The sequence below is a fragment of the Vigna unguiculata genome, chromosome 10 (genome assembly GCF_004118075.2).
Source record: "Vigna unguiculata cultivar IT97K-499-35 chromosome 10, ASM411807v1, whole genome shotgun sequence".
Classification (NCBI taxonomy): domain Eukaryota; kingdom Viridiplantae; phylum Streptophyta; class Magnoliopsida; order Fabales; family Fabaceae; genus Vigna; species Vigna unguiculata.
Window position 1 is genome coordinate 6,561,024 of NC_040288.1, and position 18,915 is coordinate 6,579,938.

Genomic DNA, 18,915 nt, shown 5'->3' on the forward strand with positions numbered 1-18,915 from the left:
GGCCCAACAGATGAGGCTGAAAATAAGTGGACCTTACAACATTTATGTAAAAAATAATTTTTGTTTCAATTTGGTGAGGGACGAAATTGCACAATTTTTACAAAAAATGGGACTAAATGGAGACAAAAGTAAAAATACATGGACTAAATTGAGAATGAGGAAATGACATATCACATAATAGTGACATATGACACTATCACTGTCACATCACATTGTCACTGTCATGTGGCACGATGTCAGCTTGACACGTGGTAAATTTTTAATTTTTTTAAAAAATTTTAAAAAATAATTAAAAAAAAAGTTCAAAAAATCCAAGAACTGACACGTGACACCCCTTTAACGATGTTACTGCACCACTAACGAAAATAGCTTGATTTCATCAAATTTTCCAAAATAGGGACCAAATCGATATTTTGCTATGAAAATTTGGATCAAAGACATGATTTAACCTAAAAGTTTCAAAGAATCTACTTTCAGCATTGATAAAGTCGAACTTCCAACAATCTCTTATCTAACATTAATTCTTGAACCAATTGTGTAACAATTGTTACAAGATGTAACAAAGTTAACATATCATAATTAAAACAAACCCATATATAGGTTAAGGAAATGATAAATTGGTTTCAAAATCATAAATATATGTAAAGCTCATAAAACTTTCAATATAGTGATAATAGATAAGCAATTGGAGTTTCTCTAAGAACACAAAGTTCAATTTCTCATCAAAGGATAGAAAAAGTATTGCAAATTTCATAATATCTTTGGTAGTTGGTTTGATGATTACTTCGTCATTAACTTTGATTAAATTAAATTCAGCTTAAAAGTCAAAAAGTCTTCGGATATAATCTTTTTTTTTCTCCTCCACATTTCTTAAAGTCATGTCTCTCATTGATTACAAGTTACATCCAAGTAGGAACAAGTCATTGCCAAAAGTCCAATATGATATTCCTGTCGTTTTCCTCTCACTTTTCTTGTGAATTTAGTTATAGCACATCAATTTTCCAGTTACTATTTGGAATAAAGTGTGAGTCAATGCTACATATTGCGTAAAATAATAAAAATTAAACAATACATAAGATAAAAGACCTATATATATTATTTTAAGATTTTTCAAAAGTGTCAAATAATTTATGTATATAAGACTAATGTTAAATGAGAAAAATAATCCATCAGTTACTTCACTTTGAAAGTGTATAATTAATTATGAAAATTAAAAAAAATTAAAAATCAATCTTGAATATATATAGTTTATGGGAGAGGATGAAGAATTTTATATATAACTAATTCCCAAAAAAAAAAAGTCTTAATTAGTCCAAAATATTGAAGTACTTGTAATTGACACAGACAATTTAATTATGCAAAGTGGTAGTATTATTGTAATACATTTTCACTGAAACAAACCTGAACACTATCTTATGTGACTCATCTAATCTTATCTTAAATCTTTTCACACCAGTTGAAGTTCCACACCATGGACTCCCTTTCACAACCAGCACTTGTGGTAGTGATAGCCATAACCATAATTCTTCTCTACAACACATGCAGGAAGCAAAAGGGTGGTCACAAAACGAAGGGTAGAGAACCCCCAGAACCCTCGGGTGCCCTACCTTTGATTGGTCACCTCCACCTGTTAGGTGCCCAGACACCCCTCGCTAGGACCTTTGCTGCTTTGGCCGACAAATATGGCCCCATCTTTGGAATCCGTCTAGGGGCATACCCTGCGCTTGTGATCTGCAACCAAGAGGCCATAAAAGAGTGCTTCACGACCCTTGATAAGGTCCTGGCCTCACGCCCTAAGAGTAGCCATGGTGTGCTTCTTGGTTACAATTTTGCAGGGTTTGGATTTGCGCCTTATGGCGCGTACTGGATCAAGATCAGAAAGCTCATCATGCTTGAATTGCTCTCTGCTCGCCGCCTCGAATTCCTGAGGCATGTTTATGAGTCTGAGATTGATACTTTGGTGAAGGATCTCGGGATGTATGTTGGAGGTAAAACTGATGTTAAAGTCACTATAAGTGAGTGGATGGAACGCTTGAGCTTCAACATCGTCACCAAGATGATCGCTGGGAAAAGGTATGTTTGGAAAATTGTTTCTTATCTTCTGCTCATAGGTTTGACTTTTTCATTTTGATTCCGATCCTCTTAAACACGAATTTTACATTACAAGAAAATTAATATCTAAATAATAACTAATTTTGATGACTAAAAATAATTAATTATTACCGAGATCAATTTAAATAATAATTTATAAATAAAAATAATAATTATTAATTAAAATTATGAATTATTATTTAAATTAGTTACAAACATTAATATCAAGATTTTGACTATTAAAAAATTTAGTCTCTAAATTTATTTTTAAGTATATTTTTTTATTAGAATTAATTATTATTTAAGATTTTTTTTTAATAATGATATTTTTTTTCGTTAAATTCATAGTAATATTTTTCCTGTTAATACATGGGACATGAATAAGAAACTACATAAATCATTCAAAATTACCTTATTCAAACGGGCATGAATAAAAAATTTCATGAAACTTATAGAAAAGTTCATGTGTAATTTCATATAGAAAAGTTTACATTTATTTAGTTTAATTAATCATAGATACGACAAATTTAAAATATATAAGATAAATTTAAAATATATAAGAATATTAATTTCATCTTATAAATATTAAAGTGTTGAATTAAGTTTAAAGTTAGTTTTTTAATATAAATAATATTAAATTAATTTAAAATATTATCTTAGAAATATATATATATATATATATATATATATATATATATATATATATATATATATATTTAAGACAAGTTTGAATTATATTTAGGTGAATGTAAACCTTTTTTGAAGTCGATTTTGTAGACTTAAAATATTAGGTTTAAGTCTATTTCTTATAATGGTTAGACCGAACAATATTCAAAATAGTAATAAGAAAATAAAGAAACCAGACTTATTAAACCCTTATGTTATGAGTTGAGTTGAAATTTTCACTAAACTTTTTCTAGAAAAAAACTTTTAGAAAGAAATTGAGAATGGCATGTTGGGGGACAGGTATTTCAGTTATTTGGAAGATGTGGATGATGTAGAAGCACATGGTATTGTGAAACTTATAAAGGAGTTCATGCATATATCTGGGGAGTTTGTTCCCTCAGATTTGATTCCTGTTCTTGGATGGTTTGGGGTGCAAGGGAAAGTGCTGAAATCCATGAAACGAATTGCAAAAGATTTGGACAACCTTGTGGGAGGTTGGGTTGAAGAACATAAGAAAATTGATTCCCTCAATAACAAGTCATTGGAGAAACATGATTTCATTGATGTAATGCTCTCTGCTATTCAAGATGATCCTCTCTCTCATCATGACCGTGATACTATCATCAAAGCTAATGTTGCGGTAAGCCTTTTATAACTAATTAGGGTTTTTTTTTTCTGTCTCTATAATCTATTATAGTTTGTTTTCTAATAAATTATTCATTTTAATTTTTATCCTGAAAACACTACCTAAGTTAGATACTAAGGATGACAATGCGGGTTGGACCAAGCCGTTATAACTTGGCCCGCATTAAGTCCGCGCATTGTGGGCTAGGTTGACCCATCCAGCAAAGAAGTTGTGGTCTTAAAAACGGTGATTTGTCCCGCATACTTGTAGGCTTACGAGCTGGCCAGTATATTTGGACATCTTGACTTAATATTTGAAGTATCAAGACAGTCCAATAAAACAAACTTGAAGCATGGAAATAGTCCAATATAACAAATCAAAATAGTCCATAATATTTAGAACATCATAAATTTAATATTAGGAGCATCAAGACATTCAAATAAACCAAGTCCTAGAGCATTAACAACATTATAATAGTCCAATAAAACAAGTCTTTGATCATCAAAACAAGTCTAATAAACAACATCAAAACATGAACTTGCTACTAAGTTAGGGTGAGAGGTGTTAAGTTATATGGGTCGCAAGCCAACCCGTGTGAGGGTTATGCGGGTCGAGCTTTGGCAGGCCTATAGGTTCATTATCTCGACCCGTCTTGCATATTTTTGGCGGACTTGTGGGTCGACCCACCGAGCCAAACCCATATTGTCATCCCTATTAGATACGGAAAGAAACAGTTTTTTTCTTAACTTTCTGACAAAATGTTTTCACATATTTTTAAAGCAAATGGAAGAGAAAAACAAAATTGGTTTAATATACATAAGTCTAACTCTACAATAAACTCTCTTATAAGTGACCAATTTTAGGAATAAAAAATAATTAGTCACTATAGTGACCAATTTAGATACCAATTTATAAACTGAAAATTATTAGTAACAAAAATAGTTTCTAAATTGATCCCTAAATTGGTTAGTATGGTGAATTAATCTCTAAATTAGTCATTAACATTAGCTACCAAGATTTTAGCTACTAAAAGAATTGGTTTCTAGATTTGTCCTATTAGTGACCAATTTAAATACAAATTTAAAAACTAATTTATTTTGTAGTTAAAATCTTGGTAACTAATATCAGTAACCAATTTAAAGACCAATTCATTATAATGATTAATTTAGAGACCAATTTAGAAACTATTTTAGTTATCAATAACTTTTTATTTATAAATTAATATTTAAATTAATTAATACAGTGACTGTTTTTTTTTCTTCACTAAAATTGATTAGTAATAAAATAAAATATAGGGTAATAGTTATACATAACTCACCTATTAAAACATTGAACATGTAGATTTTGCACTCTTATATAAGTACAAATTACTATGTATAAGATTTTAAAATAAGTATTATAAATAGATAATTTTATCACTAATGATTAATGTTTCATGGTAGAGTACTTTCTCAAGAAAGAAAACAAGTAATGGGAAAATTTTCTTTGCCTGGAATGAAAAGATTTTAGTAGTGGGTGTAAAGTGTATTTAGTAGAGAAAAGACCTGCCCCACTAAATTCCGAAAATGAATAGAAAAGGAATTTAACAAGATAGGTTCTTTCACCTTCATAAATTTATCACTCCAGCCCTCATAAAAAATAATTCCGTTTTTTTTTTTCAAATTATACGGAAATTATTTCCAAAAATTAAAAATCACTTTTGGATTGTATAATTTAAAAATTATTTATCACAAAATATATTTCCTAATATAGTTTGTAAGTCAAAAATTTTTTAGATTATAAAGTTAAAAAATTATCACTCCAGCCCTCATAAAAAATAATTCCGTTTTTTTTTTCAAATTATACGGAAATTATTTCCAAAAATTAAAAATCACTTTTGGATTGTATAATTTAAAAATTATTTATCACAAAATATATTTCCTAATATAGTTTGTAAGTCAAAAATTTTTTAGATTATAAAGTTAAAAAAAAAATCTTAATCTTTTTTATTTTTGGGTGGGAGAAGAAATTGACGGGTGCAGGAAGTAATTGTCCCAAAGTCATTTAACAAACAAGTAAAGGAGCTGGTTCACCAGCCCATTAACCTGTTTTAATTTTATTTTATATTTTCTTTCAAAAATATGCTACATGTATAAAATATTAACATTAATATATATATATATATATATATATATATATATATATATATAATAAATTATATTTTTATTATATTATCTAAAGAATATAGTCTAAAATTATAAACCCTTAGACACAGTCAAATGATTCAACAAGTGAAAATAATACTTCTATTGACTTGTATTAGTAAAAAGTACCAATTAAATATATTTTGAATAATATTTCTTCTGAGGAAGTGAATTTGCATATTTAGAATCTGATGTTAGCGGGATCAGACACGACATCAACCGCAATGACATGGATACTGACGATGTTGGTGAAGAACCCAGAGGTGTTGCAGCGAGCACAGGAAGAGATTGAAGACGAAGTGGGAAGGGAGAGAAAGGTGGAAGCAACTGACATAAAAAACCTAATTTATCTGCAAGCAATCGTGAAGGAAACGCTGAGGCTATACCCTCCAGGGCCTCTGCTGGTGCCCCACGAGGCTACACAAGACTGCTACATTCAAGGGTATCATGTACCCAAAGGCACACGTGTGTTTGCGAACGTGTGGAAGCTTCACAGAGATCCTAGTGTCTGGTCGGAGGCTGAGAAGTTTTCACCGGAGAGGTTTGTGAATGAGAATGGAGAAGTTGTTGATGAAGGTCATCAGCATTTTGAGTATTTGCCCTTTGGGTCAGGGAGAAGGGCTTGCCCTGGTTCAACTTTTGCAACACAGGTTACTCTCATTACGATTGCTCGTTTGCTTCAGGCCTTTCGTTTGGAGGTGCCTGTGGATGAACCTGTTGATTTGGAAGAAGGGTTGGGCATCACCTTGCCCAAGATCAACCCTTTGCAGATTCTCTTGAGCTCTAGGTTACCTAATCAGTTTTATAACTCAGACAAATTGTAGCCAGAACATTTGGAATATCAACCTTCGTGTGTCATAATATATCATAATATCAGTTTTACATCACTTATTTTCACTTGATGTGAAACTTTAGACATATAGATATCTTGTGTGAGATTAGACAAATAGGTGGTCTGACAACGACGAGATAATGAGTTAAATAATATACCCAACAAACTAAAAATTAAATTGTGCTATAAGAGGCTTTAAGTAGAACTCTGATACCTTGTTAAAATGGAAATTTTAAGTCTAATCCAACCTTATAAAGTTGACTTGTAAGGTAAAGTTTACACCCATTTATATATTATAAATTGATCTTGTCTCTCATCGAAGTGAGGCTTCCAACAATGTTTGCATCCATTGGTAACTTATTTTTGTTATATAAAAGGAGCACCCCTATAGAGAGTTCAAGTAAGAAACTATTTAGAATAGTAGTTGTTAAAACATGAAAGAGATACTAGCTCTGCTAATATATGTTAGATATGAGCAATATTAAATCTTTGGTTAAAATACTCCTTTGATCCTCAATTTTGTACCAAAATTTAAAATAAGTCTTCAGATTTTTGTTTAGTCTCAATTAGGTCTATATTTTGGAAGATGTGTAACAATTAGGTCCTTTCTGTTAGTATGTTATTAACAATGTTAAGTATTTGTAACACATCGACTCCTCATTTTTTGGATTTTTTTCATTTCTTTTATTTCTTTTTTCATTTTTTTAATTTTAATATTGTTTAAAAGTAACTTTTGCCACGTGTCATGTTAGAATCATACTATGTCTCAAGTCATTGTCTAAATCTCAATTTAGTCCTTTTATTAGAGTTAAATATGTTTTTGATCCTTTAACTTTTAGTAAAAATTAGAATTAGTCCATTCCTGAAACTTTGGCCCAATCTAATCTCCCAACTTCATAACTGTGTGGATGTAATCTTTTTAATCAAGATTTGTTAAGTTTATTTAACGTTTCAAATAATAACATTTGAGTTATTTACATTATTTATCGTATTTTCGCTTAAAGATTAGCCCCTCTCTCTTACTAAGCTAATCATAAATGAAATGATTGTCCAAATCTTAAGAATCTGGAGTACAGGGGTCTCTCTCACCTCTCCTCTCACAAAAGTTTATTGTCCTATGCTAAGTAAACATGTAATACGAAGCACATCTTGAAAATTACTAAGACAACAATTCTCATTAAAACAACTTAAAAGGGGAATTTTGAATAATGAAATAACTATATATGACCAGTAGCAACTTCTTGATTTCAACAGCGATAAGAATCTGGAAAGATAAACAAACAAATAAGAATAATAAAAACAGAGTATTTGAGGGAGAATTTCAGAAGGAATATCATACCACACTATATGCCCTATCAAGTACAAAATCCTTGTATCTTTTTCTTTTGCTTCACACTTTTCGTTCTTTCCCCATCTTCCATATCACTTTTACTTGACTATTTTGCATAACAAACTTTTTCTCCTCATCCAGCTGGTATTATTGTGTGCGCTTTACATTTATACACATTTTCATTAGGTGCCAATTCTCCACTCTCTTTTTGAAGTATTTCAAATACAAATATTTTAATAACCACTTTCTGCAAGTATGAACTTTTCATCTTTTTAATGTCTTATTATCAGTATTCTCTTTTGAAGTTGAATAGCAATGCTCATATTTAAGTAACATGGAAAATGGTGAAGGGAAGAGAGTGGAAGTTATGGCACCAATGTTGTAGTGTGTAGCTGGGAGTGGTCATGGTTTCCACCCTTTACTTGTTAGTTAAAATTGTCACCCATTCTCACAATGTCATTTGATGTATTGTAAAGATGAATTTTTGAAGTGGTTGATCCTATTAACCACACTGAGACATCAAAATATTATTAAGATGAAAGGTTCTGTTACTCAAGGTACAAAGGTGAATGGTATTTTGTCTATGACTTTGCCACTAGGGGTAATCTATCATCAGGGGTATAGCAAAAGATTAGTTCATCTCCCTACTCCCATTTCTGCATCAGATGCTACTCTAGATAATATATACTTTATTTTATAATGTAATGAAGTTTTAATAGGGGAACTCGTGCAAACTATATTTCATTTTATAATGGTTTATTGTTTACGTATAGGTATATCTAATGGAAACTTTTGTTTATGGTGAAATTACCAACAATCTCCCAACGCATTCACCTTTATCCTCAAAATTTTTTCCATCCAAATCTACTTTAAAACTAAGTAAACAAACTGCTAGGGAATAGACTCATATACCCCTACTTAATTTTTTGACGGCTATCCAAATAAATGGTTTTTAAGTCATTTCCATTTTTATTGTTCCATTTATGTCCATTATCTTATTTGAACCGTTGTCTTGAGTCATAGTTTTTTGGTCATTGTATTGGCGGCATTACTTTACTAATGTACCTCTACTTTTGTTTTGAGAATGTGCATCTTTAATGGCAATTTTGTCTTTCCAACATTCATTGATATGACGCGGATACCAGAGCTAATAGACGTAATTAGGCTATCAATTCAAATGTCTGAGAAAAGGGTTTCAAATGCAAATGGTTCTTCTTGCTCCTTTCCCGTTATTTTTTTCTCTATTTCGTGGTTTTGTATTTTCCCCTTTTCTTTATTCTCTAGCTTCGTACCAGCAAAACCGTAGATGAAAGACGTGATAAACAACGCTCTGTACTTATGAGGTTTTCATTGAAGGATTTAGAGGTTACAAACTCATATCATAAGGTTAGATGTTTCTTAACTCCATTTCTTTAAGCACTATCATGGTTTGTCGATTATTTGCTTTTTCATTATGGTTTTACTTGGTGTTTACATTTTGGATTATAAGGCTTTCATCATAGAAGAAGGCAGTGGTTTTCGGTTAATGATAAGGTCAATCTTAGGGTTTATGGTTTTGTTTGGTTTTTGTTGGTATAACTTTTAGGGTTTTTATCTATTTTTGTTTAGCATTTGAAGATTTATTTTCTTAATTTCTCTTTTGCTTTTAATCCTTATTGCCAATTTTAGTTGGTATATATATTCACAATTTTGAAGGGTTTAAAAATCACTGTCTATACTTTTTTCCATGTGTTTCTCTTTATTCTAATTTTTCTCGGGCCTTACACCCAATGCGACAGAGGGATCGTCCAGTGCCTTGGGCCTCTAGAGCTCACTGTCAAATGAGCGTCCAATGATCTTAGAGTTGCGCTCAATGCTTTCACTAGTACAAAATTGCATTTTTACCTCGCCTTATAGGTCTCGGTTGGTAAGGAACCGAAGCATATAACAGCGCGGTGGCATTTTTGCAATTCCAGGCAACTTTTATGCCTCGGTTCAAGAAAAGTCCGAAGCCAAAAGGGGTTATAGGCTTCGGTTCAAAAAAACCCGGTGCCAAAAAGTCCTTATATGCTTCGGTTAAATAGACCTGAAGCCAAAAAGGTGGCTAGAAATTTCAAAATTGCCACTAACTGTTACGTCTTTGGCCTCGGGTGGCACTGAACCGGGACCAAATAGGCTATATGCCTCGGTTATTAATTGAACCGAGGCCATATAGTTTAATTAGGGCAAAAAAAACACGAACCCTCTACTTCTTCCTCGCGCCGCTGCATCTCTCTCTGCGACAACACTCTCCTCACTCTTCCCCTTATCGCCACTCTCCAAAACCTCATTGGTATTCTCCGACGAGACCAAAACCCGCGCCTCTGCGCGCACTGAGGGATTGGTAGAAGACCCACCACTGCGACTCGCTGCCACCACGCCAGCCACCGAGACTGGGTCCGCGAGCACCAAGGAAACCAGCCCTCTGGCCGCCGCGACAACGACCGCTCCTGTCCGAGACTCCGACTTTGTAGAGGTTCCATTGACCAGCCGTGTTGTTTCTGGGAGGGGCTGATGAGGTTGTGTCAATTTTGGAGAAGGAGTTTCCGCTTCTTGGGTTGAAGAAGGAGAATTGTACCGAGGTGAGTTGGATTGATTCTGTTCTGTGGTGGAACGATGATGAAACGATGATGAAAGTTTGAACTCTGAACCCTACTGGATCGAAATCTGAAATGGGTAAAACGGGGTTTCTTTCATGCTTTTCAGGTTTTCTTTGCATTAACTATGGGAACTGCTGGTATTTGCCAATCAAGCTCCATTGCTCCTGACTCGAGCAAAGCGAAGTCAGCCACTGCGTCCATATTGAAAATGCTTGATAAGAAGTCGAAAATAGATCCGAGTGATGAGTCTGGAACCACGAGTCTAGCTTTGAAGAAGGACAAGTTTATGGGAGCAAATACTTCAATCAGAATTTGGAGAGGCTGGTGAACATTAAGACCAAAGTGGATCCTGAAAACTTTTTCAGGAATGAACAGAGTGTTCCTAATTGACCTATGGCCTCGGTCCTAATTGACCCGAGGCATAAAGCTATGTATATGGCACCGGTTTCAAAACAACCGAGGCATAAAATTGGGTCTATGGCTTCGGGTGATAACCGAGGCCAAAAGGTGTACTTTTTGGCCTCGCCCCAATATGCCTCGGTTCTAGACCCGAGGCAAAATGTGGAAAACAACCGGGGCAAAAAGCCCTTACTGCACTGGTGTTTGGACCATTATATCTCACTAACTTGAGTCCTACGAGTGGTGCCCAATGGTTCTTTGCAATCGGCTAACATTGTATTAGAGTTTTAACTCCTAAATTTACTTGAATAGACTGTCCAATTTGACTATATATGCAACTTTAGTTCCTTCTTAGTTTTAAATACCTTGTTTTAATTCAAAATAACCATCAAATAGATCAAATTGGACACTTTTAGCCTAGCCAAATCAATTCAGCTACACATACAACGATACAAAAACAACCCAAAAATAAAATTTTGAGCAATAAAATCACCATTCAATTCCATTGTTATACTCAAACACTTTATTGATACAATTTCACATTTCACAGATCCTTTCATACCATATTATTTGCAAACACTTCACATTGCTCATCATATTTAACTTCCCAATCAAACAAAACCAAAGTAGACAAAGAAAATTACTACTAGTTTCTCTTAGTTGCCCCTTAGAGTTCTATTTCTCACAAGATGGCCTAAGTAGACAAAGAAAATCCTGAGTCAAGTTCTAAACATATCACCATGATCACAAAGCCACAAAGATTCACTTTGAGCACATTTGAGCATTTGAGCCACATTCATTGCAATAGAGCACACATGCAAGCTCAAAGAGCAAAACCACCTAAAAATGGTAAAAAGTTAACTTACTATGTTCTTCAATCCGATCGGGTAATGTGTATAGATCTTCATTAGGAGCATTCTTACGGTTCTTGATCTTCAAAAAAATAAAGATTGAGATTAGAAATCTATAGATAAGGTAGAAAAGAAAGAAATTCTAAAGAGATGGTAGTTTTATAAAATGAAATTTAGTTTATAGAAAATTTGTTCATAGTTTCATCCTTTTATTATTAAAATACTCTAATGTCATTTTTAAAATCCACCACCATTCTTAGACGATTTTATAGGCTCTCATAATATAAAATTATAATAGGTTTAATCATGCTCTTGGTCCCCATTTTGGAGTCAAAATCTCAATTTGGTACCCAAATTTTTAAAAGTCTCAATTTGATCCCCTTTTTTTTGTTAAAATGTCTCAAGTTTACCCTTTCTATTAAGTTTGGCTAAATGTCGATTGTGGTTGTTGAGGTGGATTTTTGTTACTGAAACGTGTCAATTACACGTGGAATGGCGTACAAAAATATTTTTGTTTAAGCCAACAACAATGTTGGATTTGGAATCCGTAAATTTCTTTTCATCTTCTCCTATCTTCCCTCATGAATCCAGCAAATTGTGGGTCATGTTCAAGTTCAAATGTTGGAGGAAAGCACAAGCGTAACGTCAATTTTTGCAATGGTGGTGGGTGTAGAAGCATCAATGTCACGCCCAATTGCTATTGTGGTGATAAAGTTGTGTTGAGAACTGCGAAAACAACCAAGAACAAAGGGAAAAGATTTTGGGGTTGTCCAAACTTCAAGGTAATGTTAATTTGTAATTTGTGTATTGTTTTTGTGTAATGTTTTTGGGTTTTTTGATAAAGACAGACGTTAATGGTATATTTGCATCGGAGTGGAGGTGAAGAGTGTGGTGGGTGCAATTACTTCAGTTGATTTGCTGAGTATGGGATCGGAGAAAGGGGTTCTGCAAGCACGGTTGTGATTGAAGATAAATGTTGTTGGGAGTGGCACAAATGAAGCGTCGGCTAATGGCAGTTTCAATTCCCAAGAAATGAGAAGGAGTTGTGTGATGGCCCAAGAAGTGGTTGCTGATATCAAAATATGTATTAATTCATTAGAAAAAAGGATTAAGGTGTTGATTGGTGTGGTCTGTGTTTGCGTTATAGTGAACATGATTAGTGTGTTTTTGTTGTTGAATTAGAATTAGTGTGTGACCTGCCAGAGGTGTTATTATAGTGCGCAGGGGTAGATTCTATTGCAGTACACCTTTAATGCAGTAGATTTTGTTGTTTATGTAAGGTTTCGAAAATGAGTGAATGGTATCAGTATTTGTTTTACAAAATTTGGCACCACAACTTTAATGCACTGACTTTAATGCACCTGTACTGAAACTTAAATTCCATATGCAAAAGGTGAAATTAAATTGGACCAGCACATGACAATTGGACATCAATACATAATTAGATATATAAATAAAGTGTTTCAGCAATAAATGTTTAACATGTGTGAAGGAAGTGGACCACTACTACAGAACTAAAATGCACAAAAGAGTAGTCCCTCAATAACCAATTACACATAATGACAAAATATATTGGTCCAATAGTACCTAAATTGTCTTTCAAAAAGCTAATTACAGACCAAAGCTACAAAAGTTTATAATAAGGAAAGCACATTTAGTCATGGTTCCATATTTGTCCCCTCCTTGCATTCAGTTTTGGCCTCATCATTGCTCTTCCATGCCCACGTGTTCCTTGCTGAGAATGTTAAGCATAAGCCCTTAGTGCTACAGTAGTTTTCACACTTGATTGAGTAGAAGCACCACGAGCTATGCCTTGCTGTGATGGTTCAGAATGTGGCTGTGATGCTGGAGTAGAAGGTTGGGCAGCTTGTGAATGTGGTTGTGATGGTGTAGGGGTTGGTTGTTGTGATGGTGGTTGTGATGGTTGAGTAGAAGCCTAAGGTCCAGGGGTTGGTTGTTGTGATGGTGGTTGTGATGGTTGAGTAGAAGCCTAAGGTCCAGGGGTTGGTTGTTGTGATGCTGCTTGGGATGACTGAGTAGAAGGTTGAGATGTAGGGGTTGGTTGCTGTGATGGTGGCTGGGATGACTGAGTAGAAGGTTGAGGTGCAGGGGTTGGTTGTTGTGATGGTGCCTGGGGGCAATGTATCCTGTTATGGCCAATTTCCCTACATATACGACACCTCTTGCGTAACCCTACTTTGCTCATTTGTGTCTCATCTTTTCTTAGCTCCCATTCTTGCAATCTCGTCTTCTTTTTTGGTCTACCTGGCAATGCTCTTTTCGGAAGAGGTAAAATTTTTGGATAGGGTGTAACCTCCCACACCTTTTGGCCATTGATTGGGTATATGATGGATGCATATGTCTCTTCATACGTGGACTTCTTATACCAATTGGAGATAAAATCTTCTCCATTTATGTTTAGAAACCTCATGGCTGCTAGGGCATGACAACATCGTATCCTAGTGATGCTTCACTTCTTGCATGTGCATGATGCTTCATCAATATTCACCACAAACTTGTCCCCAATATGTGATGCATGCCTCACTTCAAAAATTTTATCTGCTGAACAACTGCAAGGTTTTGGAAGAACATCATATAAGTAGTTATATAGAACTTGTTTGTACAGTGAAAAGGGAACTATAGCATAAGGAAATTTACCTAGGAATGTAATGCCTTATCAGTTGTGTTTCCAAGCGATATCTTGTCAGGATTTTGTGATAGATGTTCCCTTCATATGATGCAACTTTCTTTATGTTTTTAGCCCATATGTGCATCATGTATAGCCTTATTTCCTCCAACATTGTGATTATTGGCATGCCCCTAGATTCCACTAGGACACTGTTAAATGCTTCAGAAATGTTGTTAACCAATGTATCACATTAGGCATGAATCTAAAGTGTGACTAAAACCTACTCCACAATAATTACATGATTACTACCCCAGATGTTAACCAAAAGTACAAACAATGATAGTGTTCAAAACATACCTTGGTGGAATTGCCAACAAGTATTTGAAGTCATCTTCGTTCACATCTTTGATGTTCCTCACTTCTTGCTCCCAGCCTTCTGGATGTGTGCAAACAGTTGCCCTCCTGAATTTTTTCCTCTATCTTTTATCACAGGCGAGATGTCACTCTCCTCACTTGTTGTATCAAAACCCATGTTAGTGGTAGATGGGCCACCCAATTCCTCTCCAATGCTTCCCACCTGAACATGTACACTACCCTGCCATTTATGAGGTTCATGCTCTATATCCGAATCAATTAAGACATCTATTAATCCTTCATCATGATGACCATAAACACTCTTATCAGTACGTCCATCAGGTCCAGAATCACTCCAACTCTCCACATGAGCAACTCTATCACCACCTTCAACTAATCCTTCAACTATACCAAGATTGTCTAAACCAATTCTATCTTCCCCATCAGGTTCAGGTAGCAAAGGTTCAACTTCAACAGGTTGAGGTACAACAGGTTCAGGTTCAATAGGTTCAGGTTCAACAGGTTCAGGTTCAGTCTCTCCCACCTTATCTAACTCACATTCACCCTGAACAAAATCATGCAATTGAGTTCCTTTTTATGATTGGCCTTCATCTCTAGCCACCTTATCCAAATCAAACTCAGCAACACCATCTTGTTTTTCACCACCTTGGCCCACATCACCACCATCTATTGTTCCAACTTTATATTCCAACATTTCTATGATGTCTAGTTCATCACAAAAAGATGAACCTAAACATTTAGCCTAACAATGTTTACCATGTGCATGGCACCACGATCATCACTTAAAAGCTCTAACCTATCCTCCAAAACTGAACCACCTCCCACACAATACCACAAATCATTCCCTCCAACATATCCCATCTCCCTCAAGATACTTAACACCTCAAAATAACTCTAGCGATCCGGGTCACAAGACAGGATGGAAGTTTCCCCATTATCATATTTAAGTTTCCCCTCATTCACAAACTTCCCTCCGTGATGGAACACTACATCAAACTTTTTGTCCTCCATTTATAATATTCACAAACTACACCTATATAATATTCAAATACCGACAAACATTAAAAAAAAATTAAAATACAAAGTACACTAACACACAATATCACTTTCAAAGAGGGGACCACAACGAAAAAAGAAAGGAGCACATGCCATGACAAAGACTCATACTGAAATAAGCACAATATTCCATAATACACTACTATTGACCGACAAAACTAACATTTGCTTTCCAAAAAGCACAGTTTGCAACATCATCACCAAACAACACCGATCAAAAACACTGAACCAAAAAAGGGAAAGGGACTAACTTGAGAATGATCCACCGATTGAGTTCAATGTGCAATCCAATGACACAACAATCCAATATGTGATGACGATGGGAACCTTCCAATCGCACAATCCCCAAATTTTCCCAACCTTTCTAATTTTAAAACCCTAAACCTAATTTCAGTAACCTAATATCTATTACATCTATTACATATTAAGAAAAGAATATACTACAAAAATTACTACATTACCCATCTTCTTTTATTGACAAGTGTCATAAAATTTAGTTTTTTCGTCATTTTAAAACTGTGTAACAAAAGGACCCGGGTTCAAATCCTAAAAAAACCAATTTGTTTTTATTTTTTCATTTATATATGATTTCAACTATAATATTAATTATAAGTAATATTATTATTTGTAATTTTTATAAGTATTATTTGTAATTATTAATAATATTATTATTATAAATATTATTTGTAGTGATAGTAATAAAATTATAACCAATATTAATATAATAATAAGAATTATTATTATTATTATTATATGTTACTATTATATATTATTATTGGTATTATTAACATTATTATTATATATTATTATTATTAGTAAAGAAGTAATTAGAAAAATTATTAACTATAATATACAAAAATTAATACTTAAATTAGTAGTGAAATTATTAGTATTACTATTAGTATTATTACTATTATATTTTGTTATTATAAAAATTATTAACATTATTAGTAATAGTAAAATTATTGTTGTTATTATTATTGTTATTATTATTATTAGTATTATTAACAATATTAACATATAATATATTAATATTATGATTATATATGATATTAAATTTATTGATAATATTAGTAGTCGTAAACATATTAGTATAGTAATTACTTATAATATCAATATATAATATATTAATCTTTTTATATAAAAAAAACTAGAAAAATTTATTATTACTAATAATATTATTATTATTAGTTTTAATGATATTATTATTAATTAAATTATTACTATTATTATTATTTACGGTTATTAGTACTATACTTATCATAAATAATATTAGTATTATTACTATTATTTTAATTTTGACACAAGATTATACTTTAATTACTTACATTTTTATTATTTGGATTGTAGTATTTAGATACACATTTTACTTTTATATACTACGAGCTTATATTTTAATTACTTGCATTTTTATTTGCTTTGTTATTGGTTTGTCTTTACATCTGAGTAAGTTGAATCCAAGTTACTAAAATTAGTAAAATAATAAAACTAAAATGTAGTTATTTTATTATAAATAATCATTTAAATTTCAAAAGTAATAATTAGTATTAATATTAATATTAATATTAATATTAATATAATAATAATAATTATTATTATTATTATTTGTATTTTTATATTAAATAATATTAGTGTTATTATTATTATATTCATATCAATCTTAGTGTTATTATTTGAATCGTAGTATTTAGATACACATTTTACTTTTATCTACTACGGATTATATATTAATTACTTGCATTTTTATTTGTTTTGTTGCTGATTTATCTTTACATCCGAATAATAAGCTGAATTAAAAAAAGTAGTTACTAAAATTAGTAAAATAATAGAACTAAAGAGTACTTTTTTATTATCAATAATAATTTAAATGTAAAAAATAATAATTAAGAGAATATAATTGTAAAAACAAAATAGGAGATCGTGTATCTCTATATATATAGTTGTGTATTATTATTATTATTATTATTATTATTATTATTATTATTATTATTATTATTATTTTTATCAGTACAGGATATTATTATTATAGTTAGACACCCATTTTATTTATATCTACTACATGATCATGTTTCAATTACTTGCACTTTTTTGTTTTTTTTTGTATATTATTATTATTATTATTATTATTATTATTATTATTATGAGTAAAGAAGTAATTAGAAAAAATATTAACTATAATATACGAAAATTAATACTTAAATTAGTGGTGAAATTATTAGTATTACTATTAGTATTATTACTATTATATTTTGTTATTATAAAAATTATTAACATTGTTAATAGTAAAATTATTGTTGTTATTATTATTGTTATTATTATTATTAGTATTATTAACAATGTTAACGTATAATATATTAATATTATAATTATATATGATTATTGTTATTACTAAATTTATTGATAATATTAGTAGTAGTAAAAATATTAGTATAGTATTACTTATACTATCAAATATAATATATTAATCTTTTTATATATTATGAAAAAAAAACTAGAAAAAATTATTATTACTAATAATATTATTATTGTTAGTTTTAATGATATTATTATTAGTAAAATTATTATTATTATTACTATTATTATTATTTACGGTTATTAGTATTATATTTGTCATAAATAATATTAGTATTATTATTATTAATTCAATTTTGACACAAGATTATAATTTAATTACTTACAATTTTATTATTTGGATTGTAGTATTTATATACACATTATACTTTTATATACTACGAGATTATATCTTATTTACTTGCAATTTTATTTACTTTGTTTTTGGTTTGTCTTTATATTTCAGTAATTAGTTGAATCCAAAAAAAATAGTTACTAAAATTAGTAAAATAATAAAATTAAAATGTAGTTTTTTTATTATAAATAATCATTTAAATTTAAAAAATAATAATTAGTATTAGTATTAATATTAATATAATAATAATAATTATTATTATTATTTATATTTATATTTTAAATAATATTAGTGTTATTATTATCATATTAATATCAATCTTAGTGTTATTATTTAAACAGTAGTATTTACATACACATTTTACTTTTATTTATTACGGATTATATATTAATTGCTTGCATTTTTATTTGTTTTGTTATTGATTTATCTTTACATCCGAGTAATTAGTTGAATTAAAAAAAGTAGTTACTAAAATTAGTAAAATAATAGAACTAAAAAGTAATTTTTTTATTATCAATAATCATCTAAATGTAAAAAAATAATAATTAAGAGAATATAATTGTAAAAACAAAAA

The 18,915-nt window shown here is 31.3% G+C and overlaps 1 protein-coding gene across 1 annotated transcript; it reads left to right on the top strand.

Annotated features, from left to right (window-relative positions):
* The first annotated feature begins 1,397 nt into the window (after positions 1-1,397).
* LOC114165085 (xanthotoxin 5-hydroxylase CYP82C4-like) lies at positions 1,398-6,440 on the top strand. The gene is made up of 3 exons (XM_028049737.1): positions 1,398-2,073; positions 3,058-3,397; positions 5,751-6,440. Exons 1-3 carry the CDS (start codon positions 1,472-1,474, stop codon positions 6,387-6,389), a joined length of 1,581 nt encoding a protein of 526 aa, XP_027905538.1. The 5' UTR covers positions 1,398-1,471; the 3' UTR covers positions 6,390-6,440.
* Positions 6,441-18,915: the final 12,475 nt, after the last annotated feature.